Source organism: Taudactylus pleione, unplaced genomic scaffold, assembly GCF_031769625.1.
Source record: "Taudactylus pleione unplaced genomic scaffold, aTauple2 ptg000080l, whole genome shotgun sequence".
NCBI lineage: Eukaryota > Metazoa > Chordata > Amphibia > Anura > Myobatrachidae > Taudactylus > Taudactylus pleione.
The window spans coordinates 10317730-10342550 of record NW_028284482.1 but is presented as its reverse complement, the minus strand read 5'-3'; the positions used below and the strand labels follow the sequence as shown (position 1 = coordinate 10342550).

The 24821-nt window shown below is 44.7% G+C and overlaps 1 protein-coding gene across 1 annotated transcript in view; it reads left to right on the top strand.

The window, feature by feature from the left end:
- Positions 1–24821, top strand: part of MEI1 (meiotic double-stranded break formation protein 1) — a 464883-nt gene that overhangs the window by 300882 nt on the left and 139180 nt on the right. The window contains exons 20-21 of the mRNA XM_088468098.1: positions 18933–19220; positions 23059–23215. Coding sequence (XP_088324224.1) covers positions 18933–19220; positions 23059–23215 — 445 coding nt within the window. The remainder of the gene's footprint in view (positions 1–18932; positions 19221–23058; positions 23216–24821) is intronic.

Below are 24821 nucleotides of genomic sequence, written 5' to 3'. Positions count from 1 at the left end.
CAGCTGAGTAAAAGGTGTATGATTTATCTGTAGGGTTCAATAGCCTCCAAACATCTGTAAGTTGATGATTTGCTTTAAAAGATTGGAATTGTCTCCATATTGTCATATTAGATGATTGGGGAGTCGGTTGTCTGTCTTATGAGGGATTCTCTACTGAATTGAAATCTCCCGCCACTATCAATGCATAGTTAGTACGTTGTGCCAAGATGTCCATCACACTTCTCATAAATTCTTGAGGTGAAACATTTGGTGCATACAAATTTACCAGAGTATAACAGGTACCCTGAATCTCTACATCAATAATCAAAAATCTTCCATTAGGATCAGCTATGGTATTTATAATAGAATATTGCAGATTCCTTTGAAATATTGTGGCCACCCCCCTGATCTTTCTACCGCAGCTAGCCTTTATACATTCCCCTATCCATGGGGCCCTTAAAGTGGAAATATCTCCCTCTGCCCAATGCGTTTCCTGCAGAAACACTACATCTGACTTAAATTTTTTTAAATGAGTTACTACTCTTTTGCGTTTAATAGTAGAGTTCAAACCCCCAACATTCCAGGATAAAAATTTCAACTTACCAACCGGTGCCCCAGTATTACCAGTATTCATATCGTTAGACATGTCTTATCCAATACCTTGCTGTGGGACAAAACAGTCTAAGAACAAAATGAAGTCAAAACGTGGCACTCCGTCCCAGCAAGCGGAGACCACCTTATTTAAAGAATGCGAAACCCCCGGCACCGAATTCCTCAAGGGGGGGGAGAGAGAAAACGAGAGAGAGCCAACAAAATAAAAAATTTTAATAAAAATAATAAAAATGAAAAGCAAACCATAGAAAAATAAATGCATTATACATTTCTGCGCAATGTCTCTTACACCCTTTTCTTTTATTTTCTCTCCAACGTTTCAATGTGGTGTTCATCACTCGCAACCTGTGATTCACACCTGAACTACTAAATATCACTTATAAAGTAGCAAACAAAACGTGTATCAGTACACTAGAAAAACTTCACTAGAACGAGGAATGCTCCTTTATGTCAGTCAGACGTGATGGCATTCAATATTAGTTTCTCGTTTAACAGATTAGCATCAAATGTAAATGAACAATCTACTCTCAGGGATGATCGTGGATACTTAGAAATTAGAATTGTACCTTAAATTGGTGTTATAACAGTTATCCAATCATCTATTTGGTGACCGTTGCGGCGGGCGCTCCCTGTCTATACCCACACCAAAGTGATGTTTAGCAATCTTAGGGTCTGAAAAATACAATGTTTGACCCCCATCCTCCACCCTCAGCTTGGCAGGATATAGCAAAGCAAATCTAGTGTTGCGCTCATACAATAATTTGCACACATCTGAAAACTCCCGTCTTTTCTGTGTTACCGTTGCTGAAAAATCCTGGAATATGAGCACCTTATAACCATCTATCATTAGTGTGGGTATCTTCCTATATTCAGCAAGTATCCTTTCCTTCATTCGGTGATCTAGATACTTTGCAATCACCGGTCTAGATCGTGAATTAGGCGGTGGTCTTTCCGGACCTATTCTATGGACCCTCTCTACGTGGGGCAAGATGGAATTTTCCGACAAATTTAGGGCTGCAGGGATTTTGTGGGCTACCAGTTGAACCAGAGCCTGGCCAGTTATTTGCTCAGGTACCCCAATAAACCTCAAATTACTTCTTCGAAGTCGATTTTCCATATCATCAATTTTGACTAATAGCGATTGAACGCTGTTTAATTGCGTATCTACAGTGTGTTGCATGTCATGGGAGCGATCCTCCACATCACTAACTCGCTGCTCTAAGGTAGCGAGTCTGGAGGTATTGGAATCTATTTTAGCAAGTGCTGCGTCAAAAGATGACTGGAGGGAATCCAGTTTTTTATCTATTAGAGGCATTAGTATTTTAGAAATTTCCTGAGCCGTTTCAGCTACTGACGAGGGACCCTGAGAGTGATGTCTGAAATTTGTAGCTTCCTCAGGTTCCATATCAGCAGTGTCACTACGTGATGGAGAAGGGGGAATAACTTTAGCTGGAGTCTTAGACACTTTGCCCATTTTACCTGTCGACCCATGTGAAGCGGGAGTAGATTTACGGACGTATCTGTCCATAACCTAGTGAGAGATCCCTTGAAAATTCTACTCAGAGTAGATCCTTAGCAGTTAGTAAGGTCAGAAGAATTCCAAATTCCTCAGCAGGACACTAGATTAGCAAGAGATATAGCAAGGTACAGGCGTATATGCGCACGAACCACCCCTAAATTGCAGACATGTTATGAAGATTCAAAAATATACATCATTCTGTCTAATACCCATGTCTTATAATCTGAGCAAGAATAATTGAGCTACATTCCTCTATATGATGAAGCCCTACCAAGGTTCCATGATACACCGTGTACCTATAACATGAAACTAACAAAATTTGCTTCCGTTACTGCTAGTATGTGGCAACAATAATATACAGATAATTTATGAAATGCCTATCAGCATAGAGGCTAGAATTAGATACTGTTGTTTGTCACTTTGACCCGCAGATGGCAGCGATGTACTAATGTTAGGTCAGATATAATACATATGATAGACAAAGGTATATCTTCACTGTTCAAAGTACAATATACTAAAAGTTCACAAAAAGAAAAACAACAAGTATAAATATTTAGCTGTGTTACTTATCAGACTTTCAGCATGGCACAACAAAGTCCAGGATCAACCGGAGTATTAGCCAAGTGCAGCAAAACGAGCACCTCGGCATCCGCACCCTCCCAGAACAGCAAAAATAGAAAGTCCGGACATCAGCAGCCCAGTGTCCGAATCAGCGATGCCTCCTCAGCACTCAGAGACCGCGGTATGGGGATAAGATTAACAACCAAGCAGGTAGTCGGGGTTGGGGGAGAAGCAGAGGGGGTCGGATAATTATTACAAGTAGTCTTCAGCCAGAAAGATAATGGATTGTTGGCATACACCGGAAATCAGACTTCTGTGTAGAGGTTAGGGTCCCTGGGGGGAGGGAGAAATAAGCCACAGCTTCCAAGTAAGTATCCTCTGATTATCACATCAAGGTACAAGGCATTTAAGATCAGATCGTCTCCTTCGAATGCAGCAAAAGGGGACCCAGGATCTATGACAGGTCCGTCAATGCCCGTGCAATCTCAAGGGCATCAAACAGGTCTCCAGGCGTGCAGCGGTCTTCAGCAAATAGCTGCCAACATCCAGCAAAGGACCGGAGCCAGATAGATCCCCAGCTATATTGACAGTCACATTCGGGGAGACACCGTGTCAGGGACAGCCGTGGAGGGGGTATCAGGCCACGCAGCTTGCAGCAGAGGTGCCCGGAAGGACGGTCTCGTCAGCGGCTGAGTATGCAGTGGGATCTAGGAGATATACCGAGCAGGCACATCCCTATCACCCGGACATCGCCCCCCGGAACCTCAGCCCACGTCCGGCAGGCAAGCTCCGCTAAGTAGTACAAGCGCGCGACCACTAGTATATCCTCAGGCTATGATGCAGTACCGGAGGGGATCGATGATCACCGCTGCCAATGACCAGAGGAGAGGCTCCGGACCGCAGCGCACGACCCGAACACCCACACCGCCAATCCAAGGGAGCGGTCACAGGTACTGCGCCTCCGCGTGTTAACCACTTCAGGCCAGGACGTCAGCAGCGGGTAAAACAAATGGTCCGCGAACGCTTGCCAGTCTTCTGCTGCCACATACAATTATCCCATGCGGGTGTAGTCTTCAAGGGGGCTAGCAATCTCTGCGGTGCGACTCCTGAGAAGGCAGAGATGGCCGCTTTAGCAGGAGAAGGAGAGTCTTCTCTCAGGCTTTTCGTGCCCAAAATGGCGGGGGGCATTCATGAACGCCTGAGCTTTTCAGGCTTGAATCCCGGTGGATAGATTCTGGCTCCAGACCCAATAACTGAAACAAGTCACTCTGTAGTACAGTGGCGTTGTAGTAGGCAGCTTTTGGGTGGTTAATTCGGGTGAAGAAACCCAATCCTGGGTCATTTATAGCATATAAGGCTGGAGCCCAAGTAAAATGCGACCACTCTGGGTGCCCCGCCCACCGGAAGTCCCCTTTTATTTCTATTCTATATTTCTTTGGTGGTCTTCTGGTATCTCCTTTATTATTATGCATTTATTAATTGGTACCTCTTTGTATTTTTCATTATCTATAAATGTTAACGGGCTTAACTCCCCCAGAAAACACACTGTGACCTTGGGCGCCTGTAGGAGAGAGGGAGCCGATAAGGTCTTTCTGCAAGAGACGCACTTCACCAGATCTCACTCTCAGCTCTGAGGTAAACAATTCAACCAGACATTTTTTTGCATCTACAAATTGTAAGAAGAGAGGGGTTACTATTCTGATTCACTGTAACATCCCATTTCACACAAAAAAGATTGTGGACCCGGAGGGGCGTTACATAATAGTGATAGGAGGTGTGATTCGTACGGAGGTTCTTACCCTTGTTTCAGTATATGCCCCTGACCGGGACCAATCACAATTTTTCCATTCTTTATCATGACACATTGGCCGAGTTGCGCAGGGACACATAATATTGGGAGGGGACTTCAATACTGTCCTCTACTCTTCTACAGAAATCTTGTTCCCCCCAAAACAAGCGGAGAGGATACAGTCTAGAGTCTCTGTTGACCTTATGTCCTCCCTTAAACAGCTGGTTCCTGGCGCCTTAGGCATTCTTCAGCTAGAAATTATATCCACTTCTCTGCACCACATCAACATTACTCCCATATTGATATGATTCATATCTCTCCATAGCCTCAGTTACTGACACGGGTATAACGCTTACATGGAATGACCACACAGGGGTATATATTCTTTCAGGTATCTACAGGGCCCCACGAGGGATGTGTAAATGGCGATTAGACGATTCTCTTTTGCTGCACCCCTTAACCACTTTCTGAAACTAAAAAGGTCCTATTGCACTATTTTGATATGTCCCCTGGAATTATTTGGGAGGCCCATAAGGACACCATTCGAGGCCATCTCATGGCAAAGGCCTCCGCAGTCCGTAAAAAAGCAGCCCAGGAAATATCTTCCTTAGAATCCCAGATTTCCATTCTGCTAGACCAACACAAACGCTCCTCAAAGCTACTCTTCTCTCCCAGGCTGAATGCCCTTTTATGTAGCCGGGATGCAGCCATATTACAAAAACTACATCAACAGTTTTATAACAAAGTGGATAAAATTGACACTCTCCTAGCTAACAAATTGAGGCGTAAGAAAGAGTCACGTATAATAGCTAAACTGTACTCCCACGGACTAGGTACATTTACATATGATCCCACAGTGATGGTACAGAAGTTTAGGGATTTTTATAACTCTCTTTATAACCTACCGGAACCCCTCCTTTTTTCCTCCACAGGTTCTGAGGGAGTATGTTCATATTTGTCGAATATTCCTTTATCATGTGTGTCGGATCCCAGCTCTCTTTACTTAATGAGGATTACTATAGAAGAGACAATGGCGGCTATTAAGTCCATGCGGTCTACAGCTGCTCCGGATCCTGAAGGCTTTACAGCGCAATATTATAAATCATGTGACTGAGCTTTGCCCTCACCTCCCTTTTTAATAATATATTAGGGGGTGCGTCTTTTCCCCAGCCTCCACTCAGGCTGATATTGTGGTAATCCCGAAGCCTGATAGATACCCCACGCAGTGTTCTAATTAGAGGCCAATCTCATTGCTAAATGTAGATCTGAAAACTTATGCTAAAATTCTGGCTAACCAGTTTGCCCCTCTCCTTACCCACCTGGTCCATCCAGATCAAGTGGGTTTTATTCCAAGTCGTCAGGCATCTGACAACACTAGGAGAGCTATAGACCTTATTCATTCTAGTCATTATCAGAAAACTCCTTTTTTAATTATGGCACTGGATGCTGAGAAGGCTTTCAACCATATTTCTTGGCCTTTTGTTTTTGGGGTGCTCCGGAAAATGGGGTTCTCCGGAAATTTTTTGGATGGTATCTCTGCACTCTATCAATCTCCCACTGCTACAGTCTCTGTCAATCGCATTACTTCTTCGACTTCGAGATTGCCAACGGTACCAGACAGGGTTGCCCTCTTTCCCCTCTAATTTTTTTTGCTCTAGTCATGGAACCTTTGGCTGCCAGGATCCAAAATAATTTGACAATTATTGGAGTAAAAATTGTCTCCTCTGAGAATAAAATTGCGTTATACGCAGATGAAGTAATAATATCCCTTGGGAATCCGGCTCGCGCTCTGCAGCCTCTCCTTGCTGAAATTGACCTTTACTCTGGTTATTCTGGCTATAAAATTAATACGAGCAAAACAGAAGTGCTTGACTTTTATATTCCTGGACCAACTAAAACTCATTTAGAGGCTTCCTTTCCGTTTAATTGGCATAAACAGAACATCAAATATTTAGGTATTTTTCTAATACATCGCCCTCATCAATTATTCCAAGCAAATTTTCCACGTATCTTAGATCAAATTAAATCGGACCTAATTTCTAGGTCTAAACGCTTTGTTTCTTGGATAGGTAGAGTGAACTCTGTGAAGATGAACATGCTCCCTCGGTTCTTTTACCTCTTTCAGACCCTCCCAATTTTTGTACTTTCCTATGTTTTTAAATTTCTTCAGTTTCATTCCTCACAATTTATTTGGGCAAATAAACGCCCTCGAATACGATTAAAACTATTGCAACGTCCTACACTTAGCAGGGGCTGGGTATCCCTAATTTTAAACAATATTTAGCTGCGCAACTTGCCCAATGTGTGCAATGGTGTAACCCCAATGCTAGAATGGTTTGAGTTGCTATTGAGGCTGATACCCTGGGTCTCTCTACGGTCTCCTCTCTCCTCTGGCTTCCGAGGTCTCGTCGACCTAAGAATTTTGTCTCTCATCCGATAGTCTCCCACTCATTATCTATTTGGGACTATGCTAACAAGAAATTTAGTCTGTTCTCTAGCCCTTCTCCTGTTGTCCCCATATTTTACAACCCAGATTTTCCCCCAGGCAAACACAAGACCTCTTTTTACCCATGGAAGGAGCGTAACATCCTCTATTTAAATGATATCACTAGGGACTCTAGTTTGCCCCAGTTTTCCCAGATTCAGGAGAAGTCGGCTCTCCCTTCTAGGTCCTTTTTCCAATTTTTACAACTTAGACATTTTCGCTCCACGGTGAAATATCTCCTCATTACTAGACCCCTCTACTTTTAAGGCCTTATGTCTGAGTCATTCCTCAACCAGAGGATTAATTTCTTCTCTATATACAATGCTAATTGAGGAATCTCTGTCAGTATGTGTTCCTCACAAAAAGGCCTGGGAAGTGGATTTGGGCACCTCTTTAGAGGATGACGAATGGACCGAGATTTTGTACAACACTGACTCTAGCTCAATATGTGTCAAGATAAAAGAGAATACATACAAAGTACTATATTGATGGTATTATGGGCCTGCTCAATTGAGCAAAATGTATCTTGGTACATCAGATAGGTGTTGGAGAGGTTGTGCTACTGAGGGCTCCTTCTTTCACATATGGTGGACCTGTCCCAAGATAGTTGATCTGTGGAGGAATGTTATTAGCCGTTGTGGCAGTATCACCAGAGGTGGCACTGGTGAGCAGCAGATTCTGTTTGGGGCAGGACAAATCTGCCCACACAGAGTAGAAAAGCATTGTAGGAAGATGTATAATGGCTGCCATATGACCAGAGCCCAGGTGAGGCTGCTGGTGGACACAGCCAGACAGTCCACGTGGGGCTGCAGTGTGAGTGAAGCAGACCAGGTGGTCAGGATCATACCTGCAAGGTGGCAGGCAGAGCCATATACCTCTGACACTGTCCTTGTGAGAGGCGGCAGCCAACAAGCTGAGAAAGCTATACCAGGCCAGGAGGCCAGTGTCCAGTCCTCCATGTGGCAGGAAGGACCACAAATCTCAGAGACTGTGAGAGACTTTCATGCAGATTAGCTGCTTCTATAGAGAGGGCTCAAGAAGTGAGCTAGTGCGATAAGAAAGGGCTAGGTTGTTTATTATTTTATTTCTGTTTCCTGATGTCCATGCTGAAGTAAAAGCACCATTTTTCATTTGTTTTACTGGAATGCAATGTGTGGACTCTAATTCTGCATCTAATTACTGCACCAATAACACCAATTACCAAGCTAATAACCCCAAGTATCACACTTACTATTTATACCTACTCCATATGACCCTAAATATATTCTTCTTCCCCTAGACCTGCCTGCATTGACTAAACACCAAAACAAATTGATGCGTCATATTGTCAATGCAGTGAAATGTCAAATGGCTGTGAACTGGAAAAAGCTCGACTCCCCCTCCATGCAGTCCATTCTGTCTCATGTTTGGCAAATTTATCGTATGGAGTACACAACTAGTATTATTAACCATTCATGTAAATCCTTTGATAAGACATGGAACCCATGGTTAGCTTCTCAATCTGCCCCGTCCCCTTTTGCCCTATAGCAGTCAACTATATTTAGCTTTATGCTTGTTTTTATTTGAAGTTTTGCCCCAGAGATTTTCTCTATTCCTTTCCTTTTTCTATTCTGTCCTTTTTTCCCTATAAGGCCTCCCTTAATGTTGGGTATTTTGGTATTTCTTGGTCTTACTTACTGTGTTATTGTGCATTAAGTACTCAAAATACTAAAATAAGGTTAATTACGGCTGTCAGGTGTAATGAAATAATTATTTATTTAGTAACAAGGGTTATTCATGAATGCAGGAATTGTCAGATTTAAACAGAACAGTACAGGAGTTATGCAAATGGATCATCACTGGACATAAAGTTCTGTTTGCTGATGTAGATGAACAGTCACTGAGTTCTGAATGGAAATATTAACAGGAAATCTGTGAATACAGGCATACTGGCTGGACCCGAACTGGATACACACATGGTCCAAGGTAGCAAAAGCAGTGCAAAAAAGGTACAGAGGTAGACGTAGTAGTTGCTGATAACAAGTCCAGAGTTATTGAAATGCAAAAAACAAAGTCCTAGTCAGTTAGTGCAAGGTAAATAATAATAATGTCCTTGATCACTTACACAGGGAAGCAGGAGAAAACCTTAGTAGCGGTAAGCCAGGATCCAAAGTGGTAACAGGTGGAGATCATTTGGAACCTGGAGCACAGTCACAGAGGTAGACTACATGACCTGGCACTGATTGCTCAGTTCTGAGGAGATATAAAGCTAGTTCCCCAGGTGCAACCCACAGCTACTTGATTAGGTAATCAGGACTGGAATCAAAGACTAGCCAGGGTGGAATGGGCTAGACATGCCTCAGGCAAAGAACGACACCAGAGGCAAGGAGGAGGAACTGCAGTTTGTGACATTACCCTCTCCCTAAGGAGTGGACTCCAGATGCTCCACAAGTTACCTCTTTTTTTCCCCCCTTTTCTCCTCTTCAGAGAACCTTTAGACCCTTTTAGAGATGTCGAGATTTTTTCAGGAGGTGAAGACGTGACTCAGTAATACGGGAACCCCAAGTACAAGACCAGAATCATCCACAAATTCACTTTCAGAGTCCAAATCCATAGTCTGCAACAACCACTTACTTACTCAGGTAACATCAGGACCAGGTAGCGTATTTGCAGAATCTGAACCCACCAAACGGTCAGAAGAAAAATCAAGTGAAGTATAGCCAATTCTCATAGAAATTTGTGACTGTTGTACAGGCTCTGCAGGCTTAGAATTGTAGCATTTGGGTGATGTTGTAAAAGCTGATGGACACTTGGAAGATTGGGCTGCCAAAGGACATCCAGAGGACTGAGCAGCAGGTAAACAAAACCTCTGAAATACTGCATCACAGAAGGCTAGGTGATCTTGAAGCACTGGATCTTTTGATTCCATTAATGGATTGGCCCACTCCAAGGCTACCCCCATGAAGACTAGAAGAAGATAGCCAACTATCCAAGCTGGAGTTACAGAGCCTGAGGTTGGTTCTTGAATGTACCTGATGCATTGACGCACTAAAGTGCTAAACTGGTCAATATTCCCATCGAAGCAAATAGATGACTGGGTATTAGCTGGAAACTCAGGGGCTTGAAACAGAACCTCAGATGACCTTGGAAGGGTAGCAGACTCAGATGACCTTGATTGGACAGGTGACATTGGTTGGTCTGGAATCTCAGATAGCTGAGCAGCAACCCTGGACGGCCCTGGCTGCGCAAGAACCTCAGATGGCCCCAGCTGGGCAGGAATCTTGGCACAGAGTTCTGGTGCACCATGAATCTCAAACGGTGGAGAATTACAACTGCTGGAAGACACAAGAACAGTTAGTATTTTGACAGGTGGCCGATGAGGCGGCACCCAAGACAGTGGATAAACCCTCATGCCCAAAGGCAAGAGCAGAATTCAGGTCCTCATGCCTGAAGGCAAGGGCAATACTATAGAGATTGGCAGCCTGCTTCTCTAGAGACATTACAGATAGAATGATGAATGGATTGTCCGAACATTAAGGAAGACTTTCAAGAGACTGGTCAGCAATATATGATTACCCCAGCTGTGCCCTGACTAGAGATTCAGATGGCTCTTTTTGGGTTAGATTTTTTCTAGAAGTCTTGGGAGACTGGACAGCATCCAAGCCCTGAGCCAACAAATCAGTACTAAGATTGGTAACCAAGGCTACAGCAGTGTTCTCATGATCAGATGCAGAGGCTGTGCAGTGAGAAATTAAGATGCTGGCCTCCTCCCCTGGGATTGAATTTGTGCTCTGAACCCCCTCTAGAGGCTGGATGCTCAAAGCCCCCTCTTATGGCTGGACACTCGAAACCCCCTCCAGGGGCTGGACACCGTTGGGAACCCTTGGTGACTGGTTGACCCTGGAAGTAAAAGTAGAAATAACAGCACTTGGACTAGCGACCGACACCGCGGCACTCAGAACAATAGATGAAACCTCATGCCCAGAGGCAAGGGCAGACAGGTCCTGATGCCCAAAGACAAGGGCAGACGGAACCTCATGCCCAAAGGCAAGGGCTGAACTACGAAGCAACACAGGTATGGCGGCATACTGAAGGGATGACACTTGTATAGAAGCAGACAAACAAGAGTCCCCAACTGGGATGGGAGGCCACTAGAAGCCCCCTCCTGCGACACGGCACTGGGACTGGCAAGCCCCTCCTGGGGCACGGCATTCGGAGCCCCCTCCTGGGGCAAGCTACTAGGAATGGGAAGCCCCTCCTGAGGCACGGCACTTTGAATCCCACCCTGGGGCATGGCACCCAGAAACCCCTCATGGGGCTGGACGCTCAGAGGCCCCTCCAGGCCTGAAGCACTGTAAACCTCTTCTAGGGCTGAGGCACTAGAGACCCCTCTTTGGACTTTGTCTTTTGAGATTTCTCCTGGGACTTTGGTACTCAAGATCCCTTCTAGAGCATTAACACTCTTGCAAGACGAATCAGGCTTCAAATTCCTTATAGAAGTGGAAGGCAGAAGTCCCTTCTTGGGACAGGCAGACTTCAAACCCCCACTTGGGGCTGGAAACTCGGAACTCCCACTTGGGGCTGGACATTCTGAATCCTCATCTAGGATTTTGGCACGGAGACCCCTCTTGAAGTTTTAGCACCGATAACCCTTCCTGGGGCTTTGGCTATAGTGATCCCTTCTGGAAATTTGGCACAGATGACCCACTCCAGGGGTTATGCCATTCATGTGAGGCATATCAGGCCCAGACCTCCTTTCAGGGGCAGCACACAAAAGTCCCTCCTTGAGACCAGCAGATTTGGAATTCCCAGTTGTAATGGACACTGGAACCACAGGACTGAGGACACATGGGACTGGGGATTGTACCCAAAAACAGGAAACTCTGGTTGGTGCTCGAACTTTGGCGACATGGGGGCCAGGCTGGACTGAAGCAGGACCCACAGCAGAGTTTTGAACACCATTCCTAGGCTTGTGAGTGGGACACCACTGAATAAAATGTCCAAGCCCACCGCAATAGAAACAAAGTTTGTTATCCTTTCGATGGTTTCATTCTGCTTCAGAGAGACTGGGTCGTGGAAAAGTACTAAACTTGCCATTACTCTGAACAGGAGAAGATTGTTCAGTGTTCATAGTTCCAATTTCACAGATAAAGTTTTCCCTGACGACATTTTGATGGGGTCTGGTTTACTCCCCGAAATATCAGACAGTGCAAAAAGTATTTCAGCTGACAAAGTTTGCATCTGAACCAGTTTCCCTCTAAAATCAGCCAGCAGTCTAGAGTCCATGAGTTGCATCAGCTGAGGATACAGAGGGTTAACTTGACATTTATAGCACCCTGAATTAAAAAGCTACAGCACACGTTTTTAGCCCAGGACATACTGTCACGATCCCCAAGGTTTGTGTGTGTGCGGATGCATGAAGTACTCAAAATAAGGTTATTGCTGTCGGGTGTAATGAAATAATGATTTATTTAGTAACAAGGGTTATTCATGAATGCAAGAATTGTCAGATTTAAACAGAACAGTACAGGAGTAATGCAGATGGATCATCACTGAACATAAACAAAGTTCTGTTTGCTGATGTAGATGAACAGTCACTGAGTTCTGAATGGAAATATTAACAGGAAATCTGTGAATACAGGTATACTGGCTGGACCCGAACTGGATACACACACACAAAAGTCCAAGGTAGCAATTGCAGTGCAAAACGGGTACAGATGGAGTGAGGTAGACATAGTAGTTGCTGATAACAAGTCCCAGAGGTATTGGAATGCAAATAAACAAAGTCCTGATCAGTTGGTGCAAGGGAAGTAATAATAATGTCCTTGATCACTTACACAGGGAAGCAGGAGAAAACCTTGGTAGCAGTGAGCCAGGATCCAAAGTGGTAACAGGCAGAGATCATTTGGAAATGGTAAACCTAGAGCACAGCCACAGAGGTAGACTAGATGACCTGGAACTGATTGCTCAGTTCTGAGGAGATATAAAGCTAGTTCCCCAGGTGCAACCCACAGCTGCTTGATTAGGTGATCAAGTCTGGAATCAAAGACTAGCCAGGGAGGAATGGGCTAGACAGGCCTCAGGCAAAGAACGACACCAGAAGCAAGGAGGAGGAACTGCAGTTTGTGACAGATATACTTAAAAAAGTTAGCATATTTTTTTTTCCTTTTTTTGTATACAGATTTGACTTATATCTGGTTATTTTGTTATGTTTCGGTGATTATGAAGGGTATGGTCTCTGTTATTTTTTATTGTGATCATTCCAATAAAAAGTGTTTATAAAAAAAAAACCATCTGGTTGTACAGGGAATGTAGAATTTTAATTGTGGATTATAAGGGGAAAAAATAAACACTTTTTCTCCTTCATACCCTAAGGGACACTGGAGTCTCAGTACAATGGGTATAGAAGTGGGTTAACCGGGAGCTGGCACCTTTAAAAAAATTTGAATGGTAGCTAGCTCCATTAAAATTTGTGCCCTGGTAGCTGGACCAATGCTCCTTAGGGCTCTCTATTATTTTTAAAACTAAACGTTTCTGCAATCAGCAGTTGAGGACACAGACAGGCAGCTCACTGCCCCTGCCTGTCTGCGCCGTTGGAGCTGCCGGGGAGACCTCACCACCGCTGCTTGCGGTGTGCGCTGAGGTTTCCTGCTACAGAGACCTCAGTCTCTGGGGAGCCCAAGACGTGCTGCATGCGGCGCTCATCGCAGGCTTCCACAGCTAAAGCCCGCCGCCGGCAGCAGTGGTAGCCATCAGGTTAGTGTGTCCTGGCTCTCTGAATAGCAGGTGAGCCAGGACATTAGGCGGGTACACAAACTAGCAGCACCGCTAGTGCTGAGAACGGGCGCCATAGTGGAGGGACGGAGCCTAAGGCAGACTTCTACTCCTGCCTCCCAGCAGCCCCAGTGCTTCTATAAAGAGGCTGGTGGCTATTTTAGCTCTGCTGCACGAGGAGACTGACTGCATCCCGGCTCTGTGACATAGAAGTCAGGCCAGTACAGCTGTTTAACAGCATTATAATAGCACTATTCATTTAGCACTGCTAAGGGTCATAGCATATCTCCCTCTATGCCCCTTTCCTTTCTGTACAGTATATTACTCACTGTCCCTTCACCTGTGTGTGTGTGTGTGTGTTTGTGACAGTGTATTGCAAGCATGTCTAACAAGGGTTCTAAGGCTGCACAAAAATCCTTCTCCTGCAAAAATTGTGCAGAGAAATTCACACAGGGACAGTCTAATTCTTCCCTACTGTGTGACAAGTGTGTTTCTTAGTCTCAGACTGCTGACTCACCAGTTCAGTCTATATGGTCTGATCAATTGACATCTGTTATGTCTAATCTGTCTGCAGAGTTGGAAGCAGCTCGCAAGGACAAGGAGGTGATCAGACAGACATCATCCAAACCAGATTGGGCTCGTTCATTATCCAGGTCTGTTGAGGGACTTACTAAGGTAATGTCCCAAGCATCTCCTGCAACCTCGTCTTATAATGTCCCTCAGAAGAGACTGATTCAGAATCCCTTGCACTGGGATGAATCAGAGGAGGAAGAGTTGCAGGAGCCAGAAGAGGGTGAGGTTCAGGAAGAGGAGGTTCAAATTCTTGAGAAGTCAGAACCTACATCTCAGGGCGTAGAAGCATTAATTACTGCAGTACGCCAAGTTTTACATGTGGAAGATTTAGAGGTGACTGCTAAATCGTCTATTTTTAGTAAAAGACAAAGGCAGGCTGCCACTTTTCCAGCATCAGAGGAGTTGGATGATATCCGACCCATCAGAGAGGTCAGGGTTTTTATTCCAGCTTGTTTGTGGTGCCCTAGACATAAAGCATGCCTATCTCCACATCCCCATCTGGACTCCTCATCAGGCATTTCTTCGATTTGCGGTCCTAGACTCTCATTTGCAATATCAGGCCCTACCTTTCGGTCTTTCGTCGGCACCAAGGGGCCCATTTATCAAAGTGCATTTGAGGTAAATTCCCCGAAAACACCTGTTTTCGGGGGTTTACCTCAAATACTTAGTATCCCCTGAATGTATGAAGGAGGGACCGCAGCAGGTATCTCCGATACCTGCTGCGATCCCTCCATTGCCGCCGGCAGCCGCCTCCCCCATAGGTTTCTATGGGGGATGCGATGCTGCCAAATGTATCAATATCAGGAATGCGAAGCATTCCCGATATTGACCCCAGCAGCTAACGCTATCTAAAGATAGCGTTAGCCGCTGTTTCCTATGGGCACTTACGCATATCAGCCGGCGGAGGGATCTGCCAGATCCCTCCGCCGGCAATGGGCGCCGCTCATGTGCAGTCCGCGGTACTGCGCATGCGCAGAAGCCCCGACTGCCCTCCGGAGACATCGCAGGGACGGGCTCTTTTCGGAGCCCGTCTCCCTGCATGTCCCGGATAATACATCCAGCAGATAGGATTGCATTTTGCAATGTGATCAGGGGCGATACTGCATGCCCTGATCGCATTGCAAAATGCGATCATTAATAAATGGGCCCCTAAGAGTGTTCACGAAGGTCATGGCCGTTATGATGGCCCTGCTTCATCTTCAGGTGGTTATCATTGTTCCATACTTGGACAATCTCCTGATCAAGGCCCCGTCAGTAGCTCGTTTGTCACTGGATATTCAATTAACTCAGAGTCTTCTCTTACAACATGGGTGGATTCTAAATTTCCAAAAATCCTCTCTGATTCCAACACAATGCCTGCTATTCCTGGGAATGATATCAGACATGGTGGAACAAAGGGTTTTCCTACCTCAGGACAAGGTCTCCTCCATTAAGCACATGGTGAGTCTGATACTGCGGCATCGCAGAGTGTCTGTACATCTCTGTATCCATCTTCTGGGTAAGATGGTGGCGACATTCAAGGCGATTCAATATGTGAGATTTCACGCCCGGCCATTTCAGTTGGACCTTCTCTCCCAGTGGTCAGGATCCCACCTCTTTCTCCACCAGCGAGTCCTATTGTCTCCCCAAACTCGAACATCTCTCATTTGGTGGTTGAATCCCTCTCACCTGCTGGCAGGAAGATGGTTTGCAGTGTGGGATTGGATTCTCCTCACCACTGACGCAAGTCTGAGAGGGTGGGGAGCAGTGACCCTGGGGAAACATTTTCAGGGACACTAGACTCAGCGGGAGGCAGGACTGCCATTAAACATTCTAGAATTTAGAGCTGTCTTTTATGCACTCCAGCTGGCGCATCCTCTGTTGCAGGGTCAGGCAATCAGAGTACAGTCGGACAATGCCACAGCGGTGGCATATAGAAACAGACAGGGTGGCACCAAAAGCCGGGCCGCCATGAGAGAAGTAAGCAGAATTTTGCTTTGGGCGGAGGAATTTGCAGTGGCGATTTCCACAATCTTCATCCCGAGAGTGGAAAATTGGGAGGCCGACTACCTCTGTCGGCAGGACATTCATCCGGGAGAATGGTCGCTCAATCCTCATGTATTTCACCAACTGACTCTGCGGTGGGGCCGACCACAGGCCAACCTCATAGCATCGAGGTTGATCCACCAATTACCAATTTACTGTTCCTGAACAAGGGACCCACAGGCAGCAGCAGTAGTGGATGCGCTGACAACACCGTGGCCGTTTCACTACATATACCTATTCCCTCCTTTCCCGCTCATCCCCCGATTGCTTCAAATGATCAAGCGCGATAATGACAAGGTGCTACTAGTAGCTCCAGATTGGCCCAGACGAGCGTGGTACTCACAGATACGGAATCTGTTGATAGATGAGCTGTGGCCACTTCCTCTACATGACGACCTCCTTCTTCAGGGGCCGTTTATTTATCAAGACTTAAGGCGGCTTCTTTTCTTTCAGGCTGGTTTAACAGCAGGCCTTCGTCTTGGTTCCTTAAAGGTACAGGTATCCGTGTTGTCCATTATTGCCGGATATCCAGACCTTTCTCCAGGGAGTAGTCAGAATTCGGCCTCCTTTTGTGCCTCCAACGGCACCATGGGACTTGGATTTTTTACTGTCTTTTCTCCAGTCTGACACCTTTGAGCTGTTACAGAGGGTGGAACTTGGAAGGTGGTTCTTCCTTTGGCACTCGCCTCAGCGAGACGTGTGTCTGAACTAGTTGCTGTATCATGTTGTCCTCCTTATCTCATTTTCCATGAAGATAGGGCGGAGTTCCGCACACAAAAGTCTTTCCTTCCAAAAGTAGTATCTGCTTTTCATATAAACCAACCAATTGTGGTCCCTGTGTTTAAGGATGAGTCTCCAGCCTCTAAGTCCTTAGATGTTGTCAGAGCGCTCCGGATTTATGTTGACAGAACTACTTCTCTCCGTAAGTCCAATGCTTTGTTTGTTCGGTTTGATCTGGCGCGCCCAGGTTGGCCGGCTTCCAAACAAACCATTTCAAGATGGATTCATCTGACTATCAGACAGGCTTATGTGGTGGCTTCAAGGCAACCACCTGTTTCCATTACGGCGCATTCAACGCGCTCGGTATGTCCTTCATGGGTCTCCTTAAACCAGCTTTGTCGAGCGGCCACTTTGTCAGGCAGGCATACTTTTCTAAAGTTTTACCGCTTTGATACGTTTGCGGCCTCTGCTTCAGAGTTTGGACGTGCAGTTTTGCAGGGTTCTCAGCACTCTCCCACCTGGGATGTGAGCTCTGGGACGTCCCCATTGTACTGAGACTCCAGTGTCCCCAGTGGATGAAGGAGAAATTAGAATTTTGGTACTTACCGATATATCCCTTTCTCCGATTCCACATGAGACACTGGACACCCACCCTGCGCTGCTCTACCTGCATTACTTATTATTTTCCAGGTTCAGATGGTTGTTTGTTTTTCCAGAGTCTGATTGGAATGTTGTTTTTCGTTTATAATACTGTTTACTTCTTTGTACATGAATGCTGTAGCTTTTCTGTCTCCTTTTTCCTTAATTTCCAGCTCCTCTCGGGCACAGTTTATTTAGACTGCCTGTAGGGGGGTATAGAGGGGGAGGAGCTAGATACAATTCAAAATTTTTTAAAGGTGCCAGCTCCCGGTTAACCCACTTCTCACATTGTACTGAGACTCCAGTGTCCCCTGTGGAATCGGAGAAAGGGATTTATCGGTAAGTACCAAAATCCTAATTTTTCAATTGGGGTATGAGTAGTTGAGCTGGAGATAATAAGTCCTCAGAATGTAATGTGGAGGGGGCGGGGGAATAGTGTAATATTGTCAGCATGGGCGTAAGTACTATAGGTGCAAGGGGTGCAGCTGCTATGGGGCCCTGAGCGGACCCATCTTCCTTCTCAGAGTTACATGTATTACTGTATATACAGTTTTCACTATTGGGTGGTATATAGGGGCCATTACAAACTTTGCTGTGGGGCTCTCAAATACCTAGTTGCGCCCCTGATTGTCAGGATACAATGTAAAATGAAGCAGAGCAGTAAACAATGGGCTGGTGGAGGTGGTTGGTATAGGAAAATGTGATGGAGATATGAAAAAAAAAATCTATGTGTATTGAGATGCATGTGATAAAAATAGGAGGAGAGTGTGTGTGGTTGTATGTTTAATGCTGTGGCTATGTAGGTGCTTGGAGAGCAGGGGCAGTAAAATATAAAGCCAAATAAGGGTGAGCATAATCTTTTGCCTTAAAAGATTGGGGAGAGTAGATCAATCAAATGGTGGGAGGGTAATTATAGATGACAGAGATAAGGGAACGTTAAGTAAGGAATGACAGCTAGGTAATAGAGTGTAAGGTGGACAGAGTATATTTATACGGATTTGAATAAAATATTCCCTACAAGGCTAAACAACACAATTTTCACTGTAAATTTACAAATCGAACAGATTAAGGTAGAAAAATGCCCCCGAATGGGCCAACGATGAATTGTATAATGTGATGAACGCTTTAAAATAATACACTAAAACATATATAAAAATTAAATGAAGTCTTTAACTTTTTATATTTAACCTAATCATTATAACATTGTAAAAATAGATTTTGAAGTGTGTAATGCATTCTGTCTTAATTCTAATAGTGATTTCATTATTTCCATGCAGATTTCGCTAAATGTGATTTGTAAAATACTAGAGAATGTTCCCAAAATCCGGCTGGTCTATTTTCATCATCCTCTCTTCCTCAAATTCTTCTTCCGCTATCCCCAGCTGATGGAGAAATATGGTAGACAAGTCATGGAACTTTGGATAAGTCAAGAAGATTGCAGTATAGTCAGCAAGGAAGACCCAAAAGCAAACAATGTGGCTAAACTCATGCCAGCTACCCAATGGAGTTCTAATCCAATACTAAGTATCCTGCACAGCTATCCAAATGTGATTTTTATTTTGCTGGTAAGTTCTCTATAAGTAATAATTTTCTTTACTTAAATGTCTCTCTACCAAAAGAGTATACTTTTTGAAATCAAAGTTACTCCAGTTTAAAAGTAAAGTTAGTCATATGGGAAATTCGGGATACAGTTACATTTTACAGCCTTGAATAATAATTCCATGAGAACGAGTTTGAAAACTCTTCCAAGGATTTACTGTAAGAAATGCATATGAAAATACTAAAACATTCAATAAGTCCTGAAGCACTTAGAAATAAGACTAAACCATTGAATCCATGGAATATTATATAGTGAAAGAGAATTAAGGCAGCAGCTTTTTGTTCAGTGCCTTGTGTTATGTATGGTCTTACTAGCAGACTCTGGGCCTGATTCAGAGCCAGACGCTCTGACCAGAGCGCTCGCTCTGAATCAGGGCCCTCCTACCTAAACTCGGAGCGGCCTCTTGGACGCTCGCATAGCTGTGAGTTACCACCCACAGCTTATGCGAGCATCCATGATGATGGTCGCGATGGTCTTGACCATCGCGACCATCGGGCTTGCAACGAGACCCTGCGGTAGGGTCTCGGTGACCGCAAGCCCTGGAGTGATTTTGGCTCTATCAGAGCCAAAATCACTCCCACTGACATCACTAGTGATGTCAGTGGGGCCGGACCCAGACGGTAGGCGTTCCCATGGGAACGCCTCCGTCTGGCAGCCACCCCCCCGGCACACCCACCAAAGGGGGCGTGCTGTCACTCACCATCGACAGCACACCCCCTTTGGTGCGAGACCCCGGGTCGCCGGGTCTCGGCATGCGCACGACGGAGCAGCCTCCGTCGTGCGCATGCGCATTTGGGTACCATCGACCCGCTTGCGAGCGTCCTGCGCTCGCGAGCAGGTCTGAATGAGACTCTCTGGCCCTGATTCAGAGCCGGACGCTCTGACAGAGCGCTCGCTCTGAATCAGGGCCGGCCTTCTTGTTTTTTAGAGCGGCCTCCTGGCCGCTCGCACGCCACAGCTATAGCGAGCGGCCAGGAAGATGGTCGCGATGGTCAAGACTTGTGGTAGGGTGTCGTTGCCGCAAGCCCCAGAGAGATTTCGGCTCTCACAGAGCCAAAATCTTTCCCACTGACATCACTTGTGATGTCAGTGGGGCCGCCCCCAAATGGAGGCGTTCACATGGGAACGCCTCCGTTTGGGCAGCCCCTCCCCTGGCCCGCCCACCAAAGGGGGCATTTTGTCACTCAAATCTAGAGCACGCCCTCTTTGGTACGAGACCCGGAGCGACGGTTTGTCTGTCGCTATCCGGGTCTCGCGCATGCTCCGTCATCGGCCACCATGGACCCGGAGATGCGGGCTGCCCCCAGGGACAAGTTGGTGTGAGTGCCGGCTCCCTCACTGTGTCAGGAGCCGAGTGCTGCACATACCGTAATACTACTGTGCAACACCCGGCTCCTGTCACTGAGGAGGAGTCAGCACTTTGGTGTCACCCCTCGGCGGGTGACCGCACCCCCCCTTGTGACGCCACAATTAGCAGTTTTTAACCTTGTCTTGTAGGACACTATTTCACTGACTGGCCCACCTCTAGCAAGGTTAGCAGCTAGGCTTTAGTGGCTGAAAGCATGAAAACAGTGTCATGTGTTTATGAGGATTCATCATCAGCTTGTGACTGTAATAAGTCTCTTTGCCCTCTCCAAGGACAGGATGAATTCCTTACTGACTTAGCCAAGGCTTACAGATTGTCTTGTCTACCCCTATACTTGTCTGTCTTTTGAGTTCTCTTAAATGTTATTTCCTCAGATATCTTCCCTCTTTTATGACACACATTGGTCTTACTCTTGGCTCTCCAATGTTTAAACAGCACACTGGATTATAGCAGATCCATTACAGCCAGTATAGTTTTATGCTACCTGTAATGGAAGCATGAAGTCTAAAGTGGGGCAAGTGTTCACAGTAACCCCTCTATGAGTTATGGACTTTGCTGCAAATCGTTGTTCATATGCGGGTATCTTCTTTGAGGTGCAGGTATAAACTGAAATGTGCATAAAGAGAAATAAGACCAGATATGCACTGTAAGAATCCAATGAGGTAAAAGGGAGGTCTGGCAGGACCTAGGTGCAAAGTAATTTTGAAGACAAGTGTCCACAAGGAGGTCTAGCACCAGAACAGCAGGCACAATAATACTGAAAGTGCCTGATTAAAATATACTGGCTGGAATAGTATTAGTACTGGATAGAGAAACTGGAGCCAAATAAGTAAAGGAAATAGATGGATAGTCATGATTGCTAATTTAAACTGATTTTTATGTATTCTGACATTGACATAAACATCTTATATCTTAAAATTTACAAGGACACTATAACTGATGGTATGCGAGAAAGGGAGCATACAAATTATGTGGACCTAACCTCCGTTGATAGTCTGGTATGGGCGATAATGATGGGAGAAGATAGGCTCTTGCCCCATCTGATTATCAGGCAGTGCCAATGTGACTTTATCAGGGGTCCCATCAGCACTGCCTGCTGAGATATAAAGGGCTGGGCACTACCCTTATCCAGTAACCTTCTGCTCATTGCTGATATTGAGGAGCCTCTTTCCTCGATTAACTTCTTTTCTAGATGAATACTTTTTCTCTCAGATAAGCTATTTGTAATTTATTATACGTATGTGCATAACTTAGCTTTTACTATTAAAATCTGTTCAAACGTTATTACGTGAACATATACTGTACCTGAGGATATTCGGTTTTGAAGCTTTACCATTTTGAAGAATCTCGGCTAGAGGGATATCCTAAATTATATTAAAAAAATCCTGAAATTATATGCTTGTGGTATGGGTTGAATTCACTTTCATCACTATCACCATGAGCTTTAAAAGGCATGTTAAAACTGCTTACACATTTGGTTTGCTTCTTTTACCAGTTCTTCCAAACACTGTTCATTCTATGCTCAGTAAGGAACTCCCTGATAGATAAATGGGGCAGTCTTTTTTCCATTAATGTATATATTTCAGTCATTTAAACACATTTGTCTACACCTACCAAATTATTTGCTTGCTTTATGAAGCAAACAGTGCCTAATTGCGAATAGTGGCTATTGTGATGTGCCACACTACTGTTTAACATAGATAATTATTCCTATTGTCTTTTCCATTAAAAAATAAAAAGGACAATGGAAGAATGCTTATAATTCTGGTCATACATGTTGCAATCAGGCTCTTTTAATAATATATTGTGTAAAAAATTCAACATATGTACAAGAAAATTTTGATCCAGAAGATTATCTGATAATATTTTTTATCTTAAAGTGATTGGATTGAAGCTGATTTAAGGGTGTTTTCTAAAGTTGTCTAATGTAATTGTATCAGTTGTCTACAGTTATCCAACACCGCACATGCACTGCAAATGGATGTACTGTAACTTTTCAACTTAATAAGAACCTTGTGAGTATAATTTAGGCCATATGGATATTAGACTGTGCCTCAGTGATGTGTTTGGTTCTTAGCGTTAATTAGCCTCAAAATGGTTCAGCCTACAAAACAAATGCTTCCACTGGGTATAGGTGGCAGATGCAATTTAAATATTCTATAAATTATCTAATTTATTAAGAATCAGTGGTTTATTACATCATGAACATGTAGAAGCCAGCTTCTGATAGGTTTGAGTCAAGAAAATATGGTTCTAATGCAGTATACTACTACAAAGTTGCTACCACTATAAACTATTGATAAAATAAATGCATGAGGTGGGTGTGAGTTTGTGTGGGGGAGGGGGGGATGTTGTTAAAGTGGTTTATGTATATTATTTATGTTTCACACTAAGGACATTTTGGATTGAAAATAATATCAAAACAATTTCCTTCCAGGATCTATTAGATAGTGGGTCTGTGAATTTGGCTGATAAAGTCCTCATGATATTGCAAACTTTTCTACATGGAAATTACAAATTTCCTGCTTCAAATCTACTTTTAAATCGTCTTCTGAAAATATTGCAAGAAACCTTAATATCGTCAAACTTGCAAGGTATTGTGAAGATACATACTGTAATACTGTTTTAAGAATTGTTATATCCAATATGACAGAGCCACAGGTACGTAGCTGAAACTTGGCAAGTCATTAACATGAATATGTTTATTATTTTGACATCTATTTTTATTGTACAGTGTATTTCAAAAAGATGAACCAATATTACATTAAATCAATAAAAGTACAGAAAAGCAAATAGTTTACTGTATGCCACCCTAATCACCACACAATGGTTAGCTTGATGCAGTGGCGTAAATTCATCCCAGATGCCCGGAGGCATGTTATAATTTGGTGCACCCCCCACCACCTGTCACAGCCGCTGACACTGTAATGTAGCAATTTGCATATTTGCATGCAGACAGGCTATAGATAGACAAAGGCAGCAACTGATGGTCTGACATGGAGCTCTCCACTAGTGTATGGTGGGTTCTCAGGTGCCGGGAAGGAGTGCCATGTATTGGGCGGCTGTGACGGTACGCTCCGGGTACATAGTTACAGCCCTAAGTGGGGTGAATATGTTGTGGACAATGGAGGAGGTGCCCATTTAGAGCTGGAGCCAGGCGGCAGGTGCCTCCATTGTCTCCCATAGTTCTGCCCATGACTTGATGCCTTATGGAACTGAGGTCATGGGCACTATCTCTGTGGGGGGAAACTGTATTTTCTGTCTGTGTTTGCGTAGGTTTCCTCCAGGTACTGTTATTTTCTTCAACAATCCAAAAACATACTGGTAGATTATTTGGATTCTGACAAAAAAAATACCCTAGTGTATGTGTCTGTGTATAGAAAATATAAATTGTACATCCACTGGGACAGAGACTAATGTGAAAGACTAAATAATCTCTGTAAGGTGCTGTGGAATATGTGGACACTATAAAATAACTGTTAACAAATAAATATACACTGAGCAGCCAATTATTATGACCACCAAGTGATTTTATGCAAAGTAGCTTTTCTGCAGGTAATGCTGATGTAGGATGTCTGAATCTGTGGAAGATCAGAAAGGAATGCAGACTAATGAAGTGTATCACTTCACTCATGAAATAATGGTTAGGTGACGCGATCTGGCATCATTGAACATGGAATAATTGTTGGCACTCGCAGCAGCAGTGCGAGCATTGACAAATGGCTGTACTGGCGAATCATTTGAGGGCAGTCGTTCTTAATGTATACATATAGTGCAGGGCTGGAACTACCGGCGGTGCAGTCTGTGCCACACATCGGGGCCCACGGTGATGAAGGGACTCACAACTGGGCAGCCTTGGCTGGTTTGCTGACAGCTGTGTCGCCCAGGCCAGAGAGAGCCCAGCCTGATGCAGCTAGTTGGGATTCCTCTAGCAGTGCTGCTCAGGTTAGGATTTCACGACGGAGTGCGGTGCTAGTTACGTCATGTGCATGCCAGGCTGTCCCTCTGTGTTGCTCCTACCCGTCTGTGGCCACCTGTTGCTTTGGGAGTTGAACCTGCCCCTTTTGGAGGAAGGAAGAGTTGTTTGCTGCCAGGCTTGGGGTCAGAGAGATGGTGAGGAGCATGCTACAGGTACTATGATGAGACTGGAGGGGGGGGTGTTTCAGGTGGCCTTGACATTTTTCTGGACATTTTTTTAAC